Source organism: Haemorhous mexicanus, chromosome 7 (genome assembly GCF_027477595.1).
Source record: "Haemorhous mexicanus isolate bHaeMex1 chromosome 7, bHaeMex1.pri, whole genome shotgun sequence".
NCBI classification, from domain to species: Eukaryota; Metazoa; Chordata; class Aves; order Passeriformes; family Fringillidae; genus Haemorhous; species Haemorhous mexicanus.
Window position 1 is genome coordinate 28,627,601 of NC_082347.1, and position 19,985 is coordinate 28,647,585.

At 54.8% G+C, this 19,985-nt stretch overlaps 1 protein-coding gene across 3 annotated transcripts in view; it reads left to right on the forward strand.

Annotated features, from left to right (window-relative positions):
• Window positions 1–19,813, forward strand: part of HPSE2 (heparanase 2 (inactive)) — a 105,207-nt gene extending 85,394 nt beyond the window's left edge. For 2 of the 3 annotated variants that reach the window (XM_059851744.1, XM_059851741.1), the window contains 6 exons: window positions 5,530–5,623; window positions 7,675–7,781; window positions 8,574–8,688; window positions 17,553–17,698; window positions 18,673–18,819; window positions 18,902–19,813. In XM_059851744.1, the coding sequence (XP_059707727.1) occupies window positions 5,530–5,623; window positions 7,675–7,781; window positions 8,574–8,688; window positions 17,553–17,698; window positions 18,673–18,819; window positions 18,902–19,067 (775 nt within the window). In that variant the 3' untranslated portion in view covers window positions 19,068–19,813. The remainder of the gene's footprint in view (window positions 1–5,529; window positions 5,624–7,674; window positions 7,782–8,573; window positions 8,689–17,552; window positions 17,699–18,672; window positions 18,820–18,901) is intronic. The other variant, XM_059851742.1, reaches the window with a different exon arrangement.
• The last annotated feature ends 172 nt before the right edge of the window (window positions 19,814–19,985 follow it).

Sequence of the window (19,985 nt, forward strand, 5' to 3'; positions counted from 1 at the left end):
AAGTGTTGCTGGAGAGGGAGGTGTGAATGGCTTCAAAGCGCTCAGGGAATTTTCTCTAAAGGAGGGTGTGACAGTGGCTCCAAGAGATTTGGCATTTCCCTGGTGATTTAGATTGTTATGTTTGGTCATGAGTGAACGCAGACCCCATCAGCCTTTGGATGTGAGTTCCCACTGCTCAGAATCTTCCCCACAGCCATGTCTTTGCTCTGTGCTGGTGTCCTCACACATGGGGAAGATTCATTGTCTGCTTAAACCTGCAGCTGCGCCCAGCTCCATCCCCCAACACTCTCTCAGTCTGCACAACTGCTTTTCCATTCAAAGTCTTTCACACAGCTCCAAGTTTGTCATGTTTAATGGGCAAATCCTCATGCTATGCTGCCTCTGAAACACAAATCCCTATTACTTATAGGGAAAGTAAATGTTTACATCTTCAAAACCAGTGGGCATCTGTCCTTGTGGCTTCTTGGAGAATGCCAGCTCCTCTTCCAAGATACAAAGTCATTTGTCGTGTGTGGCAAATCAGAGGTGCCAGACACACAGGCATGTGTGAGATGTTGCTTAAAATGCTTTTGCCCTGCTTGGTTTGGGTGACATCTCTTCTGGCCCAGTCATATTGAGCATGCAGAGGGAAATGCTCACGGGCAGTAGCACAGGGCAGATTTGCCAAAGGTGCCAGGAGAGAGTTGCCCAGCATGGACACACCCACCAGGGTATGTACCCGGGGTGTGTATTTGGGCTCACATCACCCTCAGAGTGCTCAAAGTGCTGTGTCTTCATAGGCTGTGCCTGGGGGACGGGGCTGCAGAAAGGAGTCTCTGACCCATTTGCCCCTGTGTGGTGGTTTTAAAGTCAAACCCACTACAACCTGTGAATACACCTGGTCAGGGCACAGCTTTGCCCACTGGCTTGCAATCCTCTTAACTGTCTGATGGAAGGAACAGTTCCTGGCAGCACCATGGCCCTGGCCACCGGCACATTTCCAGGCAGTGCCAGGGTAAGGCTGGGGACATGGCACAGGCCAGGGATGGTTCCTGGTGGTGAGACTGGCAAATGCATCTTGTGTGGGGGTAGAGAAGGGCATGGGTGTGAACTGTGCCTTTGGGGCCATAGAACAGCCCCCAGACACTCTTCATCCAAGCCTTTATTAGCTGACTGGAGGTGGGCAGCACCTCTCACGTGTGCCTGCAGGGGTTTGGAAGGAGCAGGTCGCATCCTGCCTCCTCTCCATGAGAAGCAGGGTGGCTGCCCCTCGTCCTGCACTGCACACACCCTCACCTTGGGAAGGTGCTCAGGGCCACCTGTCAGCAGAGGTGTCTGAGTTTCACAGCTGCAGAGGCAGCAGGGTGTCATGCTGGCCATGAGGATCTGCCCTGCTGAGTGTTCCTGGCAGGCAGGTCCCTAATTCCAAGCAGACTCTCCCTGCAGCAGCAGGCAGCAAAGTAGATCCGGAAATTCCTGAGCTTTGGGAAGTAGGCTTTAATGTAATTAACTGCAACAGAAGAAGAGGTCAGATAATAGGGGCAAAGGTTTCTCTTTAAAATGAAGGAGGATGTAAATGAAACCAGCTGCCCAGGAGTCAGTGCACTGCCTTCATTAAACATGGTACAATGCTTATGGTCCCATACAGCAAATCATGGATCTTGCCAGAAAACAGTTTTAAATACAGCACAAGAGCTGGAGGTGAGAGGACAGAGACATGTAGCCAGCCCCCAAGTTGCCCAAGTGCTCTGGTGCCTGGCACTGTCCCTCTCTGGGAGGCAGTGGGGAGCTGTGTGCAGCCTGGCCTTGCAGCCTGCTCAAGAACAAGGGCATTTCTGACTGGCAGCTGTGTTCAGCCCTGCCTCACTATTGTTCTCAGCTCATCTTTGTCCCATGCTACAGATCCATGAAAGAATGGAGGCCAGGAATTGGGGTGGTTCATTTCCTAGCACTGGCATAAATTCTTGCCCAGCCTTTGGCTGAGTCCTTCCCCTGCACCACGCTCTGGTTTGGCCATCTCCAGAGCGGCCCAGTCACACCTCCCTTTGCAAAGTGTGCTGATCTCATCCTGGCTTTCTGTGGCACAGTCAAATGATGGTTTTAGAAATGGGTCAATGTAAGCAGAGGGGGAGAATTTGTTTCAGTTTTGTATAATAGGCATCCAAAGTATGGACAAAAGTAGAGGTACATGGCCTTTCCTTCAAGATGTATGTCTCCTCTGGGATTCAGTAGCTAGATCCATCTTTTTCTTGTCTCTTCTCATCTTCTTGCAGACTGCCTGCTCATAGAGATAGTGGCATCAAACAGGGGGACACCATGGCCCAGCTCTGTATGTAATTGGCCATATCTATTCTGTCCTGAATTATGAGAAGGAGCATGGTCAGTGCTCATGGTGTGCATGCTGATGTCTCCTGGGCTTCAGGGCCACTGCTGTTGCTGTGCTGTACCCAGAGCCCACTGAAAGAACTGTCAGCCTGTACTGGAGACAAACAGCTTGTCCAAGAGCTTTGTGTGCTCTGCCTCTGCAGAGTTGTGGCTGACAGAGACCCCTGCCTATGCTGGGGAGGGTCTTTCCATTCGTCTCCTTACTGGACTCAGGAGAGCAGGACGTGAGTGCCATGGATCCCAGGGCTGGCTTGTGGAGGTATTTGTCAGTGCTGGATTTCTCTGCAGCTGCTGCTGGCTTTTTTGGAGGTTGAAAAGTTGTGACTGTTTTAGGTTGTTGGTTTTTTCTGTTTTTTTAAAGTCAAGTGCACTGAGTCATTGTAAATATCAGCAAAGCTGCAGCCTTTACTCCAAGGAATAATCCACGCCTAATGAGCTCTTCTCTTGCATTAAAGGCCTGACAGTTGTTTTCATTTTGTGTATTTCTGTACTGCCTATACTGACAGTTAAAGTTACCAAGAGGAACTGCCTTAACTCAATGAGATGAAGCCTACAGCTGGCAACCCATTCCTGAGTAGCCAGGTATCAGCACAGATACCTCAGTCCCTCTCCCTTCCTCACAAGCCTTGTGCAACTGGAGCCATTTTCCCTTTTTCCTCGTCTGAGTAGGATGAAACTACCTGTTGGAAACTGAGGACTTCCCAGGCAGATTTGCAAGAGATCCCTGCTCATTTTGCTGAAGCCTGTAATTGTCTTCATGCTCTGTTTACACACCCAAAGCTGAAGTGTTCCTCTCTTCATGCTGCCAGGAAATATGCTACCAAGATTTCTTCATACTGAAGCAGGAATACTGATACTTTATTTCTGCCCTTTGTGCCTCTACCAGTCTCTGTTTCTTTGGGTTGTTGATGAAGGTGTCAAAAAATAAATGTTATCATGGCACATTTTCCAGAGTATTTCTCTTCCCTGGAGGGTCTGGGCTGTGCTGAGTGCATCAGCACCTCCCCAGGTGATTTCTGGGGGGCAGAGCCTCCTCTGGGTCTGCTGCTGCTCCTCTCCCCTTGGCAGTGGAGCTGCATGTCAGAGCACACCTCATGCTTGGATGAGGTGATGAGGAGGTGCAAGCTTGTCTCTACTCTCTGAGGGGTTTATCCCGGGCTCTGGGACCATACTGGCCAAGGAGCTAAGCCCTGCAGAAAGCCTGATGCATTGGAGGGGTCATACACAGACTGAGATCTATCTAACTCCATCTTTTCCCTGTGAATATAACCTTTTTTTATGTCTTTCAGCCACTTTTTTAGCCCAGGTGAGGGGGTTTTTAGTCCCCAGCAGTCTGAAAAAGTCATTTCTGCTCCGTTTTTAAGTGTGGTGCTAAACTCCAAACATCTGCCATCCCCAGAGAACACTGCTTTGTAATTTTGTCTTAAAAAGTAATCTGTGTAAACCCCACCACTGCCTGCTGCTCACAGATCTGCTCTCCTCCCAGCAGCCAGTGGTTCGAAGGTGTGTAAGTGATCGGAATGATTTCGAACACTTCCTAAACTCCCCCTGGAGATTATTTCTGCCCCTAGCACCTTCCAGTCACCATGGGTGTGCAGAAATGCCTCGTGTCTCCTTACCCAGTCACACAATTGTGGGATGCCTGGCATGTTCCCGTGCTTGGCTGGGGACACAGCTGGGACTGCACGCCTGGGGGAGGGCTGACACAGGAGGTTCTTCTCATTGAATGCATTTGCAAGTTGAGCCTGTAACAGAATTCTGCTCTGGGGCAGTTAGGGACTTGGAGCAGTGAGACACAAAAATCCTCTCCAAGCACTCGTGCGTGTTGCACATGTGCCAGGTTCTCTTCTGAGGCTGAGTTAGCCCACGGCATCCTTTGGGGATGCTCCTGCATTCCAGCACCCAAGTGAATCAGCCACTACAACTGCTGCAGGTGCTCACTGGTGTAGATGAGATGCATGTCATGGAGAAAGCAGCCCTGGAAAGGTGAATCCACCTTTTCTCAGAGCCCAGGTCTTTAGCCCGTTACTCATCCCAGCACCCACAGCTGCATCGAGGTCTGCAGGAGGGGAGAAGGGTCTGTAACTCCAGTGGAATCCAAGTGCATGTAGATCCAGTGAGAAATGGGAGGCAATGACTAAGCTCCACCAGCCCCAGTAAGAGCTGCTGCTGTTCCTGGGAACCTCCATCCCCCCAACGTGGCTCAGACATTCTCTGGGGCTTGCTGGGGTGAGTGGCTGATACACAATGCAGATTTGGGAGGAGAAGGTTCATAAAGTTTCTCTTGCAAAACCTATTTATCAGAAAAAGAGCTGGCCCGGGAGTATGCCAGTGCATGCTGCAGCAGGCATTCTGTTCCCTGCAAGACTGGCAGGAGCCTCTGGGAGATGTACAGGGGCTGCCATTTCTCTTTGCATGGAGGAGAGGTGACAGCCCAAGACTCTCCCTCAGGAGGAGCAGGCTGGGATTCCCTCTTGACACAGGATATATGCAGTCAGGACAGAATGCTTCACCTTATGTCCCAGAGCCAGGAGACAGCAGTGAGACATTTCAGAGCCTTCCTCTCACACTTAGAGACAGATGATTCACATTGTTATGGGCAGCACTGTAGCTGTACTTCATAAAATCAAGCACATGGAGAGCAGGAATCAGCCCCCTGTATGGGAAACACTCCCTGGCATTCCTAGGCCAGAAGGTATTTCTGTGAGAGCAGGACTTCCTCTGCTGGTAACAGCCACAACTCTCTTGACAGAGGGATTCAGCTGAGGATTTTTCTGGAAGAGCAAGCAAGGAAGGTGTAGGTTGTGCAAGAGGGCTGCAAAGCCTTTGCAGGTGGCATTTTGCTCCCAGCCTTTAGAATACTACCCCCAGAGTTTCACCAGCAAAAGTTAAGAAATTGCAAAACTTCCCATGGTTCCTGAAGTGCAGGATGCTCAGTGTTTAGGATGTGTCCACTTTACATCCTATTTTGGAGACTGTATTCTGCCAGACTGAGCATCTGCCAGACAGGCATGGCCAGAGGGCCAGAATAGGACAGGGTGCAAGCAGGGACTCCCCAGAGCAAAGGAAGAATCTTGGTATGGGGCAGCAGCAGAAGAGGAGGACATGGTCTGGGGACAGAGACACTTCCAGCTGTCTGACCTTGTCTTCTTATTTCCCTTCCAGTTACTACATTGATGGTCGAGTGGCCAAGGTGACAGACTTCCTGAAAACACGCCTGCTAGACACACTGTCAGACCAGATCAGGAAAATCCAGAAGGTGAGCAAGTGCAAAGGGTCTGCAGGGCTCAGGGGACACCGTGGCTGCAGTGCCTGGCTGGGGCACAGCTCCTGGCCAGGGCTCAGCATCCACAGCTCCCAGGGCAGCTGGGCTGGGGCAGGGAGGGAGAGTGGCTGCTGGGCCCTGTGCTCCCAGGGAAGCGCAGCCAGCCCTCGTTCAGGGCAGGGGTGAGACACCAGGCAGCACAAAGCCTAGCCCTGGGGGGGGTGTGTGGTGGGTTTTGAGGGAAGTGGCCACAGGCTGCAGCACAGCATGGGCTGTGCAGGTGTGCTGGGACACAGGACAGGAGAAAACGCTATGCAAGGCCCTGCTAAGGCAGCTGACTGTCTTGAGGCTCCCATCTGTCTGTTCTTGAAGGTAGCAGCATGTAATGAGGTTGAAACTGAGCCTGCCCTCCAGAACAAGGAGAGGAGAGAGCAGCCAGGCGGTACCAAACCTTCCTGAGCACAGCCAGTGCCATGTATGCTCAGGAGGGGCTCCTACCACCACGTCTTGTCCCCCTTGCTCACAGTGGGCCTGGAAATGTTGCTTGCAAAGTAGTGACAATTGCATTCCCGGAGTGATTCTCACTGGTGGAGAACTGTGACCATTATGAACTAGTGTCCTTTTTTCCTGATAATCATGCTTTGACTGTGTCAAAAAACCCAGCTGTTGCTGGCCTGTGGTGTCAGAGTCCATGGCCTGGCTCGTGAGTGCTCCTTTCCTCACTGTCCAGGGGACCCAGCTCACATCTCTAACAATGGGATACGTGGCAGGGGCTTTGCAGGGTGCCCCTGCTTTGACTGATAGAGGGGCCAGGGCTGAGACTGACACACTCAGCTGTCAGTCCTGGAAGAAATAAGAAACACCTAGTGAGTGAAAAAGGCCTTAGGGACTAGAGGAGATGTCCATCCATCTGTCTTGTCTAGTTTTTCAAACCTTACCACTCACTACAATGTCTCACTTGTAATTCCTGCAGGGAGAAACCATAGAATGAGTAAACAACTCAGAGAGGCCCTGGGAAAGGGGATGAGAGGGTCAGTGCAGCAAAGCTGGAGGAGAGAAGCTCCTTGCTGATCCCTCTGGCACAAGCTGGGAGTCATCCATGTATGTGGATGATACTCCTGCTGCAGGGGAGGCATGGCACAGTGGCCAGTGGAATCACTGTGGGGCAAGCAAGAGGTATCAGGTGACCCAGCCCCCACAGGTATAATGCCCTGCAAAAAGTGGAGACATGTATCCCACCTCTGCTGCGGGTTGGAGCCTGCTGGGAATGAAGTGGGACTCCGTCCACGCCCAGACCAGAATCAGCCAGGAGCTGCCCTTGGTGCAGTTTAGGGGAACCCTCACACCCATGGGCCAGAATTTGGTGTGCACAGGGTAGGGCTCGGGAAGGCTCTCCTGGGAATGCCAGTGTGGCTGAGCAAAAGCACAGCACTGGGTGCTAATGGCCTCCAGCTTGGCTCTGAGTCCGTGCATCCTGCCGGGGCTGATTAGAGCAGCTGGACTTGTCCACTTCCCTGTTTTATTGCTTCCTCTCCGGCCGGGGAAGGTGGCGGGCTTAGATAATTACAGGCAGGATGCCAACACCTCTGGGGCTTCAGGCAGGGCTGTCGACTCTCGCAGGCTGTGAGTGGGAGGCAGCCCAGAGCTGGCCTATTTAACATCTTTGAGGGATCCCAGTCCATCCAGCACATTCCAGCGCTCCTCACTAATGGGGCAGGATCCATCAGGCTGCTCAGAGCATTCCTGGGCCCGCTGGGTTTGCAGACATCTGGTCTTGAGAGCTTGTCACCCAGCCTGGAGAAGTGGGACTGCAGGAGATGCGAATGGACATGTTTGCAGTGGAAGGAAAGAGTGAGGAATAGTGTCCCCCCACCCAGCCAAGGTAAAGACACAGAGTGACATGCCATGGCCAGGCAGGCACTGACTGTCCAGCAGCACCATCACCAAAGGTCTGCACAAGTCTTCCGATGAGACAGGAGATGTATGCCTTGGCTTTAAATCACAGGTGCACCAGAGCAATTTTGTTCCTTTTGTCTCTCACGCAGGTAGTGAACACGTACACACCAGGGAAGAAGATCTGGCTGGAAGGTGTTGGCATGACCTCAGCTGGAGGCATGAACAACCTCTCCGACTCATATGCAGCTGGGTTCCTGTGAGTGACACTGGCTTGCCACCCCCAGGGCACTGCCACTCCTGTGGGCTCTGCAGGCTGAGGTGCTGCAAAGGCACTGCAGCTGGAAGAGGGCAAGCTCCAGGCCCAGAGACCCCCTCAGTACTCCGTGGCAGCCTGAGTATTGTTAATTTCTCCATTTTGTACCTAGTATCCCTCCTCAGCTCTGCTTCCCATTTTCTCTCATTTGAAGCTGCAACCATTCCTGGCTCCTGGGGCTTGTCCACTAGCACAGCCCCGTAGCCTGGACATCCTGCTGCAAAGCCCCAGTTCAGATCTTCAGAACTGGCTGTTATCATGAAAGATGGAGGGAGATTATCTAAGCTTTGCAGGGAAGCACAGGGACATGCCTGGGCTATCAGGGCTGTGGCAGGCTGTGAGAACTGAAGATCTTGCCCAGGGAGTGTGAGAAGACAGGCCAGTACAAAGGTCTGGTCTGCCCTGCTCAGAGGGTGCAGAGTGCTGGCAGGCTGGGGGAGCACCTCTGGGCAGAGGGCTGAGAAATTGGGGTGCACACAGGGGCTCAGGCACAGGTTTGGGATGTGCAAGCTGTGCATAGCTGGGGCAGGGGATGTGCAGACTTGCTGGGACAGGCATAATGGGAGCCAGTTCATAAAACCATCAGGAGGCTTCAGCTCAGGTGCTGCAGCAGGGATCAGGTCATATGCATGAGAGTAGCTGTGCCACTGGGACCAGGCAGTCCCCCCCAGTGTTCCCCCCATGGTACCCCCCTGCCCCTCCATGGTGCCCTGGCTCTGTTCCCTCTGTTCCCAGGTGGCTGAACACACTGGGCTTGCTGGCCAGCCAGGGCATCGACGTGGTGGTGCGCCATTCCTTCCTCGACCACGGCCACAACCACCTGGTGGACCAGAACTTCAACCCCTTGCCGGTAGGTCTGCCCAGGGATGTCGTGCTGGTGCTGGCTTCTCCCTGCACGTTTGGGAAGGATTCTCTCCTTGTGGCCTCTCTGAATGCTGCTGGGAAATGAATTTTCCAGATCTGTTCCTGACAGTGTTAATAGGAGTTGTTGGTTCATGTCAAGTGCAGCATGTTGGAGGCAGATGGGAGAGCAATACCTCTGTAGCTGAAATTTCATCTGATGCCCCAAGGCTGTAGCACAGGAGGGAGGCTGGTACCACTGAGGGGCACCAGGGCAGACTGGAGAGTTGGAGGGATGGATGGGGCGGGCAGCTGCGTCACTCATGGTGAGCTGGCCCAAGGGAAGCCAGGCTGGAGCTTCAGCACCTGATTTCAGATTTCTAGAAACCGAGGTGAAAGCTTCACAGTGAGCAGTGATCTCATCAGTGCCCCACAACATCCCTCACTCCTCAGAAACACCTGGGCAGGGGGGAACTCCCAGAACACATGGTGCTGATAAGGAAACCGTATGAAAAATCCTGTTAAAAGCAGCAGGTTTTCTTTTCCTCTGGGGGTTAGTAAACATACTGCCTTGCAAGCAGAAAGCCTGGCAGAGCGCTGTGTGCTCTGCATCTCTCCTAGAAGGGATTTATTGGTCCATGACCCAGCAGACACTGCCAGCGAGCTGGAGATCCCTGTTGGAGATGTGCACAACCCTGACACTGTGAGCCTGCCCTTGATGCTGTGCTGGGATCTCAGGGGTGGCTGCAGGGGAGCAAAGTCAGAGGGAGCTGCATCTCAGCCAGCTCCTACTCAGGCAATGAAAACAGCATCCCTGAGCATCAGGCTGGCTCCAAAGAGCAAACCAGTGAGCAGGAGAGCATGGTCTACTGCCTGTGCTGCTCTGGGTGTCTCCTGGGGCACGTTGGTCTGTTCCCACATGCAGCCTTCCAGCAAGCACACCTGCCAGCTCTAGGGGCCCAGCCTGGGGAACCTGGAGCTTTGTTTGAGATGAACCTGAGCTCATAGCTTGATGGATTTCTCCTGAAGAGCTAGTTTCCCTGACCAAGCCAGATCACTCCCTTTCCCAGGGCTTCAGGTCCCCAGATTGCTCCTGGCTGGACAGGTGCAGGCCAGCTCCTGCCTGCTGGGCGCAGGAGGGTAGCCGATGGCTGTGGCCAGCTCTCCTGGCACAGGGGGCAGAGGGTGCCCATGGCCAGCTCTCCTGGCACAGGGGGCAGAGGGTGCCCATGGCCAGCTCTCCTGGCACAGGGGGCAGAGGGTGCCCATGGCCAGCTCTCCTGGCACAGGGGGCAGAGGGTGCCCATGGCCAGCTCTCCTGGCACAGGGGGCAGCAGCCCCAGGGTGGCTGGAGAAAGAGTGCAGTTCCGAACGGGATTAAAGCCAGGGAAGGAGTTACAGGAATAAACTCTAGGCTGTTAAACACAATGGAAGTCTTTAACTTGGATTTTGCTGTTGTTTTAAAGATAAGTCTCCCAATAAGTGAGGTACCAACTGCTGTCATGATTGTTTCCTCACTCTCCCATATTCTTCAGCGCCGATCCCACATCCCACCACTGTGCTCCTGCACGAACTCTGGCAGGTGCTTCCACAATCCCTTTCCCTCCACTCCTGTGCTATAAAAGAGCCACAGACAGGTGAAAACTGACAAAGGGTTTAAAAAAGGTGCAAACACCGTAAAGCCCGGCAAGACCGGGCGGTGACCCGCTCGGCAGGACGGCGGCTGCTCTTTTCCCGTGGGAGCTGTCAGAAGATAAAAGCCGCTGGCTGTACCTGTGCGGGGCCGCGGCGCTGTGAAATACAATCTGCTCATTAGCTGCCATGACAAAGAGGTTTCCGCACGCCGGCTGGGCGTGAGGCAGCTCTCAGCTGCCTGCTGAGAGAAGGGCTGCACCGCCACGGCGTCAATCACAGCTCCAGCTGGCAGCTCCTCAGGGAGCTGGGAGCCAGGCCCGGGCTCCCCATAGCAGTCTTTGCACCTCCTTCTCCTCCCTGCCCCTGCTGATGCCTGCTTGTCCAATAAGAGGATGGTGTCAGGTGGCAACAGGCACCGAAACTTCACAGTGAAATTAGGAAGATGCTCACATCTCTGCTGGGCTTCCCATACTCAGCTGACTCATGAGCTAAAAGGCGTCTTGTGCCTTTTGGGACATCTTGCGAGAGACGTGGTCCTTGTGTGCCCCTCCAGGTCCTTCACCCATGGAAGGGCAGCTTGAGTGCCCATTCTGGTTGCCAGAATTGCCTGTCCACTCTCCCTCTGAGCTCAAGTGTTTTACTGCCTTGTTATTTTTGAGATAGCATTTTCATGTATGGTTGGAGTGCTTTTTCTTCCTGAGTGATCGGAGCAGTCAGCTGTATAATAGTCAGAGAAGCCCTTCAAATAAAGCCTTATGCAGGTACATCAGTCTGCCTGCCTGCACTTAAACCTCTACATGTGTGGGAGTAAGGAGTGCAGGGAAGGAGGGCAGGAGCAGCACTAATATTTGCTCGTCACAGGGCAGTGCCTTTGAAATGCTGATCCTGCATATAGTACCTATAGGATCATTTCAGGCATGCAACGTACATACTCTATCTCTCTTTCCTTAATATCTCTCTGAAACAGTCCAGAGGGAAGCAATACATTTATTTCACCCGAGGCAGACATGAGATTTCAGATTCTTACAGAATGTTAAAGACATTTTTCAGCACTCTTCCACGTGGTACTCACCTCTTTTTTATCCATCCTTGGTATTGATTTCTGCTCCTTTAATGTACAATGCTGTAAGGTTATATCTATGCAGAGAAAAAACTTCGGCATATTTCTAGGCAGGGCTTGAGGAACACAAACCCCATGGAAAACCCAAAGCTGGAAACCAGACTTCCATTTCCTGTGGCTCCTCATGGACCGTCCTCTAACAACTATGGGCAGTGAGATACTGAGTTCAGTAGACACTTAATGTTCTTTTCTGCATATAAGATTCACATGCAGGACGAGAAAGTCCCAGAGGGATCAAGGGTGAATCGACAGCAGGGGCTGCCTGCTCAGCTGTGGTGGTAGAAGACAATATGATATTGCCTGTGAATTGATGGTGTCCTTGAGAAAGCATCACAGCAGTGCGAAGGTCTGTGCCCAATGGTGCTGTGATCAGATGCTTGGATGCTGCGGGTGATTTTTCACCTCCTTGGCTTTGCCCAAAGGCACTGAGGAGAACTCAATGGGAAAGAACATGACTGTCTGTCCTGGAGGAGGGAGGACCCTGGGCTCATATTAGGTCTGTCAGACCTGTCCCGAGCACCGCCGCATTAGGGGATAGGTTGGGCCCCCGCAGTTTCCGGGCCCAAGGAGGCAAGGGGCCCTCCGGTGAGGTGCCAGGAGCGGGAGCGGGTCCCCCGGCCGTGCTCCCGCCTGCTGCACGTACACGCTCCCCGGTGCGCTCATTAGCTGAGCTGCCTTGGCAGGAGGCGCTGCTAATTGCAGCTGAAGGTCCCAGCCGTCCCCCCGGTCGGTCCCTCTCCCGCCCCTGCGTTCCCCCCGAGGGTCTCCTCCCCTGGCCAGGGCTGCGGGGGCCGGGTCCTCGCCCACCTGTGCCCATGCCCACCCTGGGAGCCAGCGGGATTCAGCCCTGCTGCTGCACCCGCCCGTCTGCACATCCGCCGCTTCCACCGCGCTGCCCACACCGGAGCGGGAGCCGAGCACCGGGGCACGACCGCGGCTGCTGTTCCCCGCGGGAACCCTCGGCTCCGGGTCACTGTCTGGGGGAGGGTGCCCAGGTCGGGCTGCAGCGTGCCGTGCGCCGTGCAGGCAGAGGTAGGTCCCAAGTCTGGGAGTGACAAAGGGTGGAGAGAGGGAGCAGGTTCAATGGAGCTTGCACATACACATGGAAGCTGTTCCTGATGACTGTAAATCTGCTGCGCGGGCGTCTGGCACCCCCATCTGCCCTGCACGCTAGAGCACTGAGTCTGGTGGGAGTGATGCCTGCAGACAGGGAAGGGGTGGGAGAGGCAAGGATTGGCAGGAACTGTTGTTAGAGGATGTTTGCTCTGGCCACAGATGGGAGGGATGAAGTCCCAGGCAGTTCAGGTATGCATGAGGGAAAAGCTCTCGCATGAGATGTCGAGCTAAAGCATGGTCTGCTGAGGGGCAGAGGGGAAATTGTGCCCTGTGAAAGTCTTCCAGCGAGCCTTGGCACAACTGCCTGGAGCAGGTTTGAGCAGAGCATCCCCTCCACCACCCTGTCCTTTCCATCATGTCTCAAGGACTGAGGCATTGTCTGCTTTCTGCACCCTCTCTCCTTCCACGAGTTCCAGGTTAGCTCTGAGGATCGTTGTATCCGTGAATGAGGAGACAGATTTAAAGCAGCTTAACTCTGCTTGCTGTCACAGTGGGCTAAGGGGGCCTTTCCCTCTTGGTGCACCAGTAAAAGGTCTCTGAAGTGCATATGCATGGACTCTCAAATGGATCAAAGCCATGCTAGCAGCTCTGGCACTCACCCACTGGAGCTGCAAGACATGTGCAGAGCTGGAGCCGGACTGTTCCTCCTGCACTAGAGTCTGGGGCAGAAACAAAATCCATCTGGGACTGGCAGCAGCAGCTTGGTCTTGGAAGGATGGACACAGCCACGGCTGACATCTCCAGAGGCACCATGATAGTGCTAAACCTGCCCAGCTTGGTCACAGAGCCAGCCCAGGGCTGTGAATGAGGTGGGACAGAAAGACCATTCCCAGAATGGATTGGTGCTCTGGAAGAACAGGAAACAGAAAAATTGCATTTGGTTTCCAAGCCCTCTGATCTGGCAACTCTGCTCCCTTCCTGTAGCCTGCATTGCCTGGACCCTGTTAGGGAGAGGTGATGACAAAAGAGAGATTTGGCTGTTCCTCCATCCGCTCAGATCCCAAGAAGGTGGGGAGGCCACTGGCTGGAGGCAGGCTGTGCTGGGCAGTAGGCAGGGGTCACGTCCTACTCAGCACTTTCCTGTTTCCTGGGCAGATGTCCCCTCATCCCACTGATGCCTGGCAGCAATTCCTGTGGCTGCCACTCCCACTGTAGGAATTTTGCTGCAAACCAGGTGCTTGAGGAGAAAGCTGCAGGAAGATGTAAAGGCATAAGGCAATGCAGGAAAGAGTGGTGTGAGATGAAGTGTTTGCAGCCGTTAGAGCAGGAAGGAAGAGGATCAGCATAGGGAAAGCAACAGTTGCCCAGGCAGAGATGTCAGCAGCTTCAGAGGACTGGCAGTGGGGCACCTGCTGGGATGTGGCCTCAGCAAAAAGGGATTGGCCAGCATCAGCTGACCTTTAATGGGCAGTGGTGTCTGATCAAAGCAAAGGTCTGTCCTGCCCAGCAGGGGCGGAGCAGAGGGAAGAGGCAAGGGGCCCCTTGCCCCGCTGCAGCATTTCTGTATGCTGCCTCCTCCTCCTCCCCTGCTGGTGCCTCTGGCAGGCCAGTCCACTTGAAGCCCCCTTGTTTGGGGATAGAAGGAGCCTTGTTCCCCATTCACAGACCGTCTCTGGAGTGTCCCCTGTGGTGCTCACTCACAGACTCCCTAATACAGCAGCAAATGTTATAGGAGACTGCTCAGTTCTCCACAACCTCCACACAAAACAGCAAACAGATCATGTCCCTGAGGGTGAGGGCATGAGAGCTCATGAAGGCAGCGGTAGTGTCTGAAGCTGATGATTTTGACTTCAGAAAATGTTGTTCCCTTCAGGATGAGGCCCTGCCCCACTCTGCTTGTCACAGGACCTTGCAAAGGGTTTGGCTGAGAAAACCTTGAACTCCCACTTAAGAAGCACATAAAACTCAGGGATAATGTTAAAAGCAGCATTATCCAGCCTTGGTGGAGGAACAAGCAGCTATGGCTTGAACAGGATGTAAGGACCTCCGTGGGGAAAAAGCTTTGGATGCTGAGAATCTCTTTAATCTAGTGGAAAAAGCAAGAACAAGAACCACTGGTTGGAAACTGAAGCCAAACAAATTCAAGACAAAAAAATAAGGAGTGGGACTGTTAACAGTGTGGATATGTAACTGCTGGAACAGGCTCCCTGGGAAGTGACAGTTTCTCCATCCCTCCAAGTCTTCACAACCACAATCACAATCACTACTTTTCTATAGGATGCTTTTGTCAAAAAGCAAGCCATCAGGCTCAACAAAGGGATAAAAGAGTAAAGCCCTCTGTCCTGTGATGTTCAGACCAGCCAGCCCTTATCTCCACACAGGTTGCTTGGGATGTGGAAAATTGCAGATGAAGGTGCAGGACTGGAGCTCTCTGTAAGAGGCTGTGGAAACTGAAGTGTGCATAAGGCACAGGGGAAGAACTTGGGCAGCTTCAGAAGCAGGAAGAAGCAATAAAAAGTGGAATAGGATGAGCAGCAGCCAGCTGATGCTGCTGGTGACTTGGGAACATAGAGCCATGCCCTGGCAGCCCCAGACAGAGGAGGTTGTGCACCACGGGCTCACAGCCTACTCGTTTGAAATTCAGCTGCCTTTGCTGGTTACAGTTCCCAGGAGACTGAAGGGCTATGGCTCTTTACTTTGGTTTTCTGGTTATGGAAACATCTCACACGTGGAGAGCACAGAGCTGAACAAAATCAGGTGGGCAGCAGAGCTGCTTTGCTGTCTCTAGGAGAGACTGTGGAGATAACTCCAGCACTTCTCCTGATGGCTCTGCAGACAAGAGGGTCTGGCTAACAGCTCTGCTTCAGTGCCTGCCCAATCAACCTTGTTTCCAAAAACTAAAGTCTCTAAAACTTCTGCAATGAAGTAAACTGTGCCAAGAGATCAAGTAGGACACTCTGGGCTTTCCCTCTCTAGTGGAAAGCTTGTATGTCTTCACTGGCCCCATGGGGCTCAGAAGGTGAGGCTCCCTGAGCTCTGCACATCAGACCGCAAATCAGGAGTCCCGGACAGGAGACCTCCTGAGGCACAGGAAGGCTCTGCTTTCAGGTGCTCCTCACCTCCACTACTGCTTGATGGCTCTGCCAAGTAGTTAAACCAAGACAGATCCCTCAATTCCCGTGGGACTAATAACAGATTCCTCCCTGCTATCCCTCCTCTACTGCTACAGCTGTATTGCTGGCTCAGCCCTCACAACAAGAGTCTTCTGTGACTCCAAAAGACAAATCCTTTCTGCAGTTGCACTGGTTGGAGCAACCTGTCTCCCTGGACATGGCTGAGGCTGCCCCTGACAGGATGTCCAGCACCACACTGCACATCTTTGCAAGGGGTATATGGGCACTGCCAGCCTGGGGAACTTGCTTGCACAGGGTGTGCCACATGGGAGCGGGTGCTAGCTTCTGTCAGGGCTGAGGAAGAAATCACTGGTCAGTGGAAAAGCCACCCTGGTTGCAGCTGGGTTTCAAAAACAACTGTTTCCCAAGCTGGTCCCATTTGAACAGGAGCTGGTAGCTCTAGGAAGCCCAGCAGCCCTGGCGTGATTTTGGCTGGAGTTCACTCATGCCAGTGGAAGGAGCAGCTGTGGAGCACCAGCATAGCTAGGGAAAGTGTCTGCCCTCAGCAGGTTTGTTTCAGTCATGCTAGGTGTGTGTGTATAATTCATCATCCAAGTGCTTGGTGTCACCAGCCCCTGGTAATTTATTGCAAATAACATGATTTTGGCCCCTCACACAAGCGGATTTGCGATGACGCGAAAAGCTGCAGCTGTCCTCAGTGCTTCCCTGCAGTGAGCTGAAGAGCTCAAGTGCCTTGAGGCCAGTGCTGACGACTCCTTTTTCAACCCTGGGTCATTTTTCTGGCCCTCCTTTGAACTCTCTTTGGTATTTTCACATCCTTCTTGAAACTGAGACTTTGGAGCTAGCTTTGCCAGCAAGGCGAGGTAAAAGCACTGCTCTCCCCTCACCTCCTGCAGATGTTGGAGGGACACAGTGGTTCCCGCACTGCCCTGAATGCACTGACTGTGCTGAAACACTGCACACTCACCTTAAATCACTGCTGACTGTCTTATCCATCCCATGGCACCTGCATGGTTTTTCTCAGTAAAGCTGTGTACCCTTAGCAGTGCCAGAGGCTCCATCTTCCCAGCATCACCTGTCGTGCCTGGAGCAGCAGCGGGGCTAGAGCCCCATCCTGCAGAACAGCAGGCAAGGGCCTGAGCCTACCCTTTCCCTTCCCACAACCCTGCTTCATTTACTACACACCTCCCAGCTCCTGCAGCGGATGAGTGGGGGGCCCACACAGCCTCTCCTCCCTCCCTGGGGCCTGAGGCCCATCCTGTGTGCCGTGTGAGGCCATGCCCTGCGGGAAAAAGCAGTGTGTGGTGACGTAATTAAGGCTGCATCACTTATGCATGTGTGTAGGGTCTAAGCATTTCCTCTTTCTTGAGCTTGGCTTCCCCATGCTCCGCAGGAGGCTTTAAAATGGGAGAAATACCTCTGGGAAGCTGAGCACCCTCAGCAGTCCCAAAAGCCAGTGTGCCACAGATAAAGACAAAGAGCAGGGGAGAGTTCTGATGTGCTCCAGCTCTGTGTAGAGAGTGGGGGAAGAGCCTGCTCCTGTGTGCATCAGCTGTGTGCATCAGCTGGAGCTGGTGTGCAGGTCCACAGCATGGCTGTATGTTGGTCCATGGGTATGTGCAACGGTGCTCATGCTGCTCCCCATGCTCTGCAACCCAGCCATGATCTGAGCTCCTTTAGAGGGTACCCGTGTCTCTTAGCATGGGCAATGAATTCCTCCCTGAATCTCCTTCCTGGAAACATCCATGCCGCTATGGCTTGGACTACACAAAAAGAGCTCATCCCAAGGCAGGCATGAGGCACACAACATTTTCACCCCAACAGCCAAAATTTCACCAGGCTGCAAGCAGGGGAGCCAGCCTTTCCTGCCGACGCCCTCTGTGAGTAGGGGGGGCTGTTGTGCTGCTGACTGTCCCCTCTGCCCCCCAGGACTACTGGCTGTCCCTGCTTTACAAGCGCCTCATTGGTCCCAAGGTGCTGGCGATCCACGTGGCCGGTCTGCAGAGGAAACCCCGGCCCGGCAGAGTCATCCGCGACAAGCTCCGGATCTACGCCCACTGCACCAGCTACCACAAGTGAGTGGAGCAAGGAAGGCTGAGGGTTACAGGGTGGGATCGGTGGTACCCCCAGGAGATGGGGGCCAGCAAGGACACGCTGGTGCAGGTCGGCTTCCCAGGATGCTCACTTGGGTCCTGCTCCTCACTCTGGCTGCTGACACAGTGAGGGGAAGTGCCGGAATGGCGATGCCTCCGATGAAAGTCGTGGCGAGCCCGCGCCTGGGAACGGGGCCGGTGCCGCCGGTGCCGCCGGGCAGCCTGGGCAGCGGAGATCAAGGGAGTGGATTTCACACGAGGGGCCCCGCTCGGTCGGTCGGGTTACCCGCCAGGCCGCGCTGCCGAGGAGCCTGGCCTGGTTATTGTTTCTCTGATAAGGTCTTTGAAAGCGCCTCAGCGAGCCGGGGGGGCAGCCACCTCCTCTGCGGACACAAGTTGCTATTGTGGAGGAGGAGAGACTGTTTCTTTACACAGTCCAGATGCTTTCAACATGCCTCCAGCTCGGTAGGAAACCTTGTCTAGTAACTGACAGGTGCAAAGTGCTTTATAGCCTTTGTTTGGGGCTGCCTGATTAGGCAGGGACAGAGGATCAGTGTCTGGGCCTGTCTGTCAGGTGCCTGGCATGGCGGGGGCAGACGCCACTCACGCACGGAGCTCCCCTCCGTTCTCAGCCCCCTCCTTGCAAGTTTTGGGGGGCGGGGGCCGTCCTGGCACTGACACTCTATCCTTGGCCACCCCCACTCTGGACGCCGTGGCAGCGTCCTCTTGTGCCGTGTCACTGCTGGCTGAAGAGGGCGGGTTGAAAGGTGTCGCTTCAGAACCAGGCTTCGTGAGGGGAAGGTGACATCTCCCCGTGAAGGGGCAGCAGGATATGATGTGAATCTGGAAGTCTGCACGAGGCCAGTTCTTACAGAGACCCCTAAGCCCCTTCCTGGAGGCAATGCTCCCTGAGGACATGGCAGTGCAGCCCTCATCTCCCACTCTCCCCTTTGCAGTCACAACTATGTCCGGGGATCCATCACCCTTTACATCATCAACCTGCATCGCTCCCGGAAGAAAATCAAGCTGGCAGGAACGCTGCGGGATAAGATTGTCCACCAGTACCTGCTGCAGCCCTATGGCAAGGACGGGCTCCACTCCAAGTAAGTTTGATGCTGGTGGCTGGGACTGCCACCACTGTCCCATCCTCAGTGCCACTGCGCTGACCCTCTCCTGGTCCCACAGGTCAGTCCAGCTCAACGGGCAGCCGCTGGCCATGGTGGATGACGGGACTCTCCCCGAGCTGAAGCCTCGCCCGCTGCGGGCCGGCCGCACCCTGGTCATCCCCCCGCTGACTATGAGCTTCTACGTGGTGAAGAATGTGAACGCGCTGGCCTGTCGGTACCGATAGCCTGCGGTCCACAATGGACTTGCCAGCCCCGCTCCTGCCCCTGTGCACTGCCCAGGTCATGCTGCCTCCTTGGCAGCCCACGCAGCCTCGCCGTGGGGCCCTGTTGGGCAGCTCCACGCCATGCCGATCCTCACCCCCAGGATGTCCTCTACCTTGGGACCATCCTGCCCTGTGGCCGCAGAGCTCCACATGCCCTGGCTACCATCCCGCCAGAGCAGTGCGACAGCCAATTTGCAGGACCTGCCATCCTCCGTCCTGTGAGCTGCGAGAAGGACCCGGGCACTGGTGCCCACTGGCTGCAGGGAGGGTTGCGGTGCTGAGCCCCGGTATATCCCGGGACGAACACCCTCCCAGACCCCCTGGTCCCGCTGCCCTTCGGGACGACCCCTCCAGCAGCCGGACCCCCACCCCGGAGGCGGGCGGTGCTCCGGTGCAGCAAGCGCATGGAAGCAGCTCCCTCTACTGCCGTCGGGATGCCGCCAGCCGGCCTGGCCCGCCGCGGGATGCACCGGGCGGGGCGGGGCGGGGCAGGGGGCAGGAGAGGGCGCGCCGGGGGCCGCCCCGAGCGGGTGAGCTCGGGCTCCACGGCGGGAAATGTTGAAAATTAAATTATACATCCCGGAGCGGAGAGGGGCGGAGCGGCGGGCCGAGAGCGTGTCCTGCCCGTGAGAGTGGCGGTGTCGCGGGCAGGAGCAGCTGCGACGCGCCCAGGCGCTACCGGAGGTGTAATAAAGTTGGGCTCTCAACGGCGCCGGCGTCTTCTGTCCGCCGCGGACCGGGCTGGGCCGGGCGGGCGGGAGCGGTGCCGCTGTCATACGGTGCGGTGGTCATACAGTACGGAGCCGCTGCCACACGGTGCGGAGCCGCTGTCACAGGGTGCGGTGCGGCGGTCACACGGTGCAGCGCCGCTGCCACACG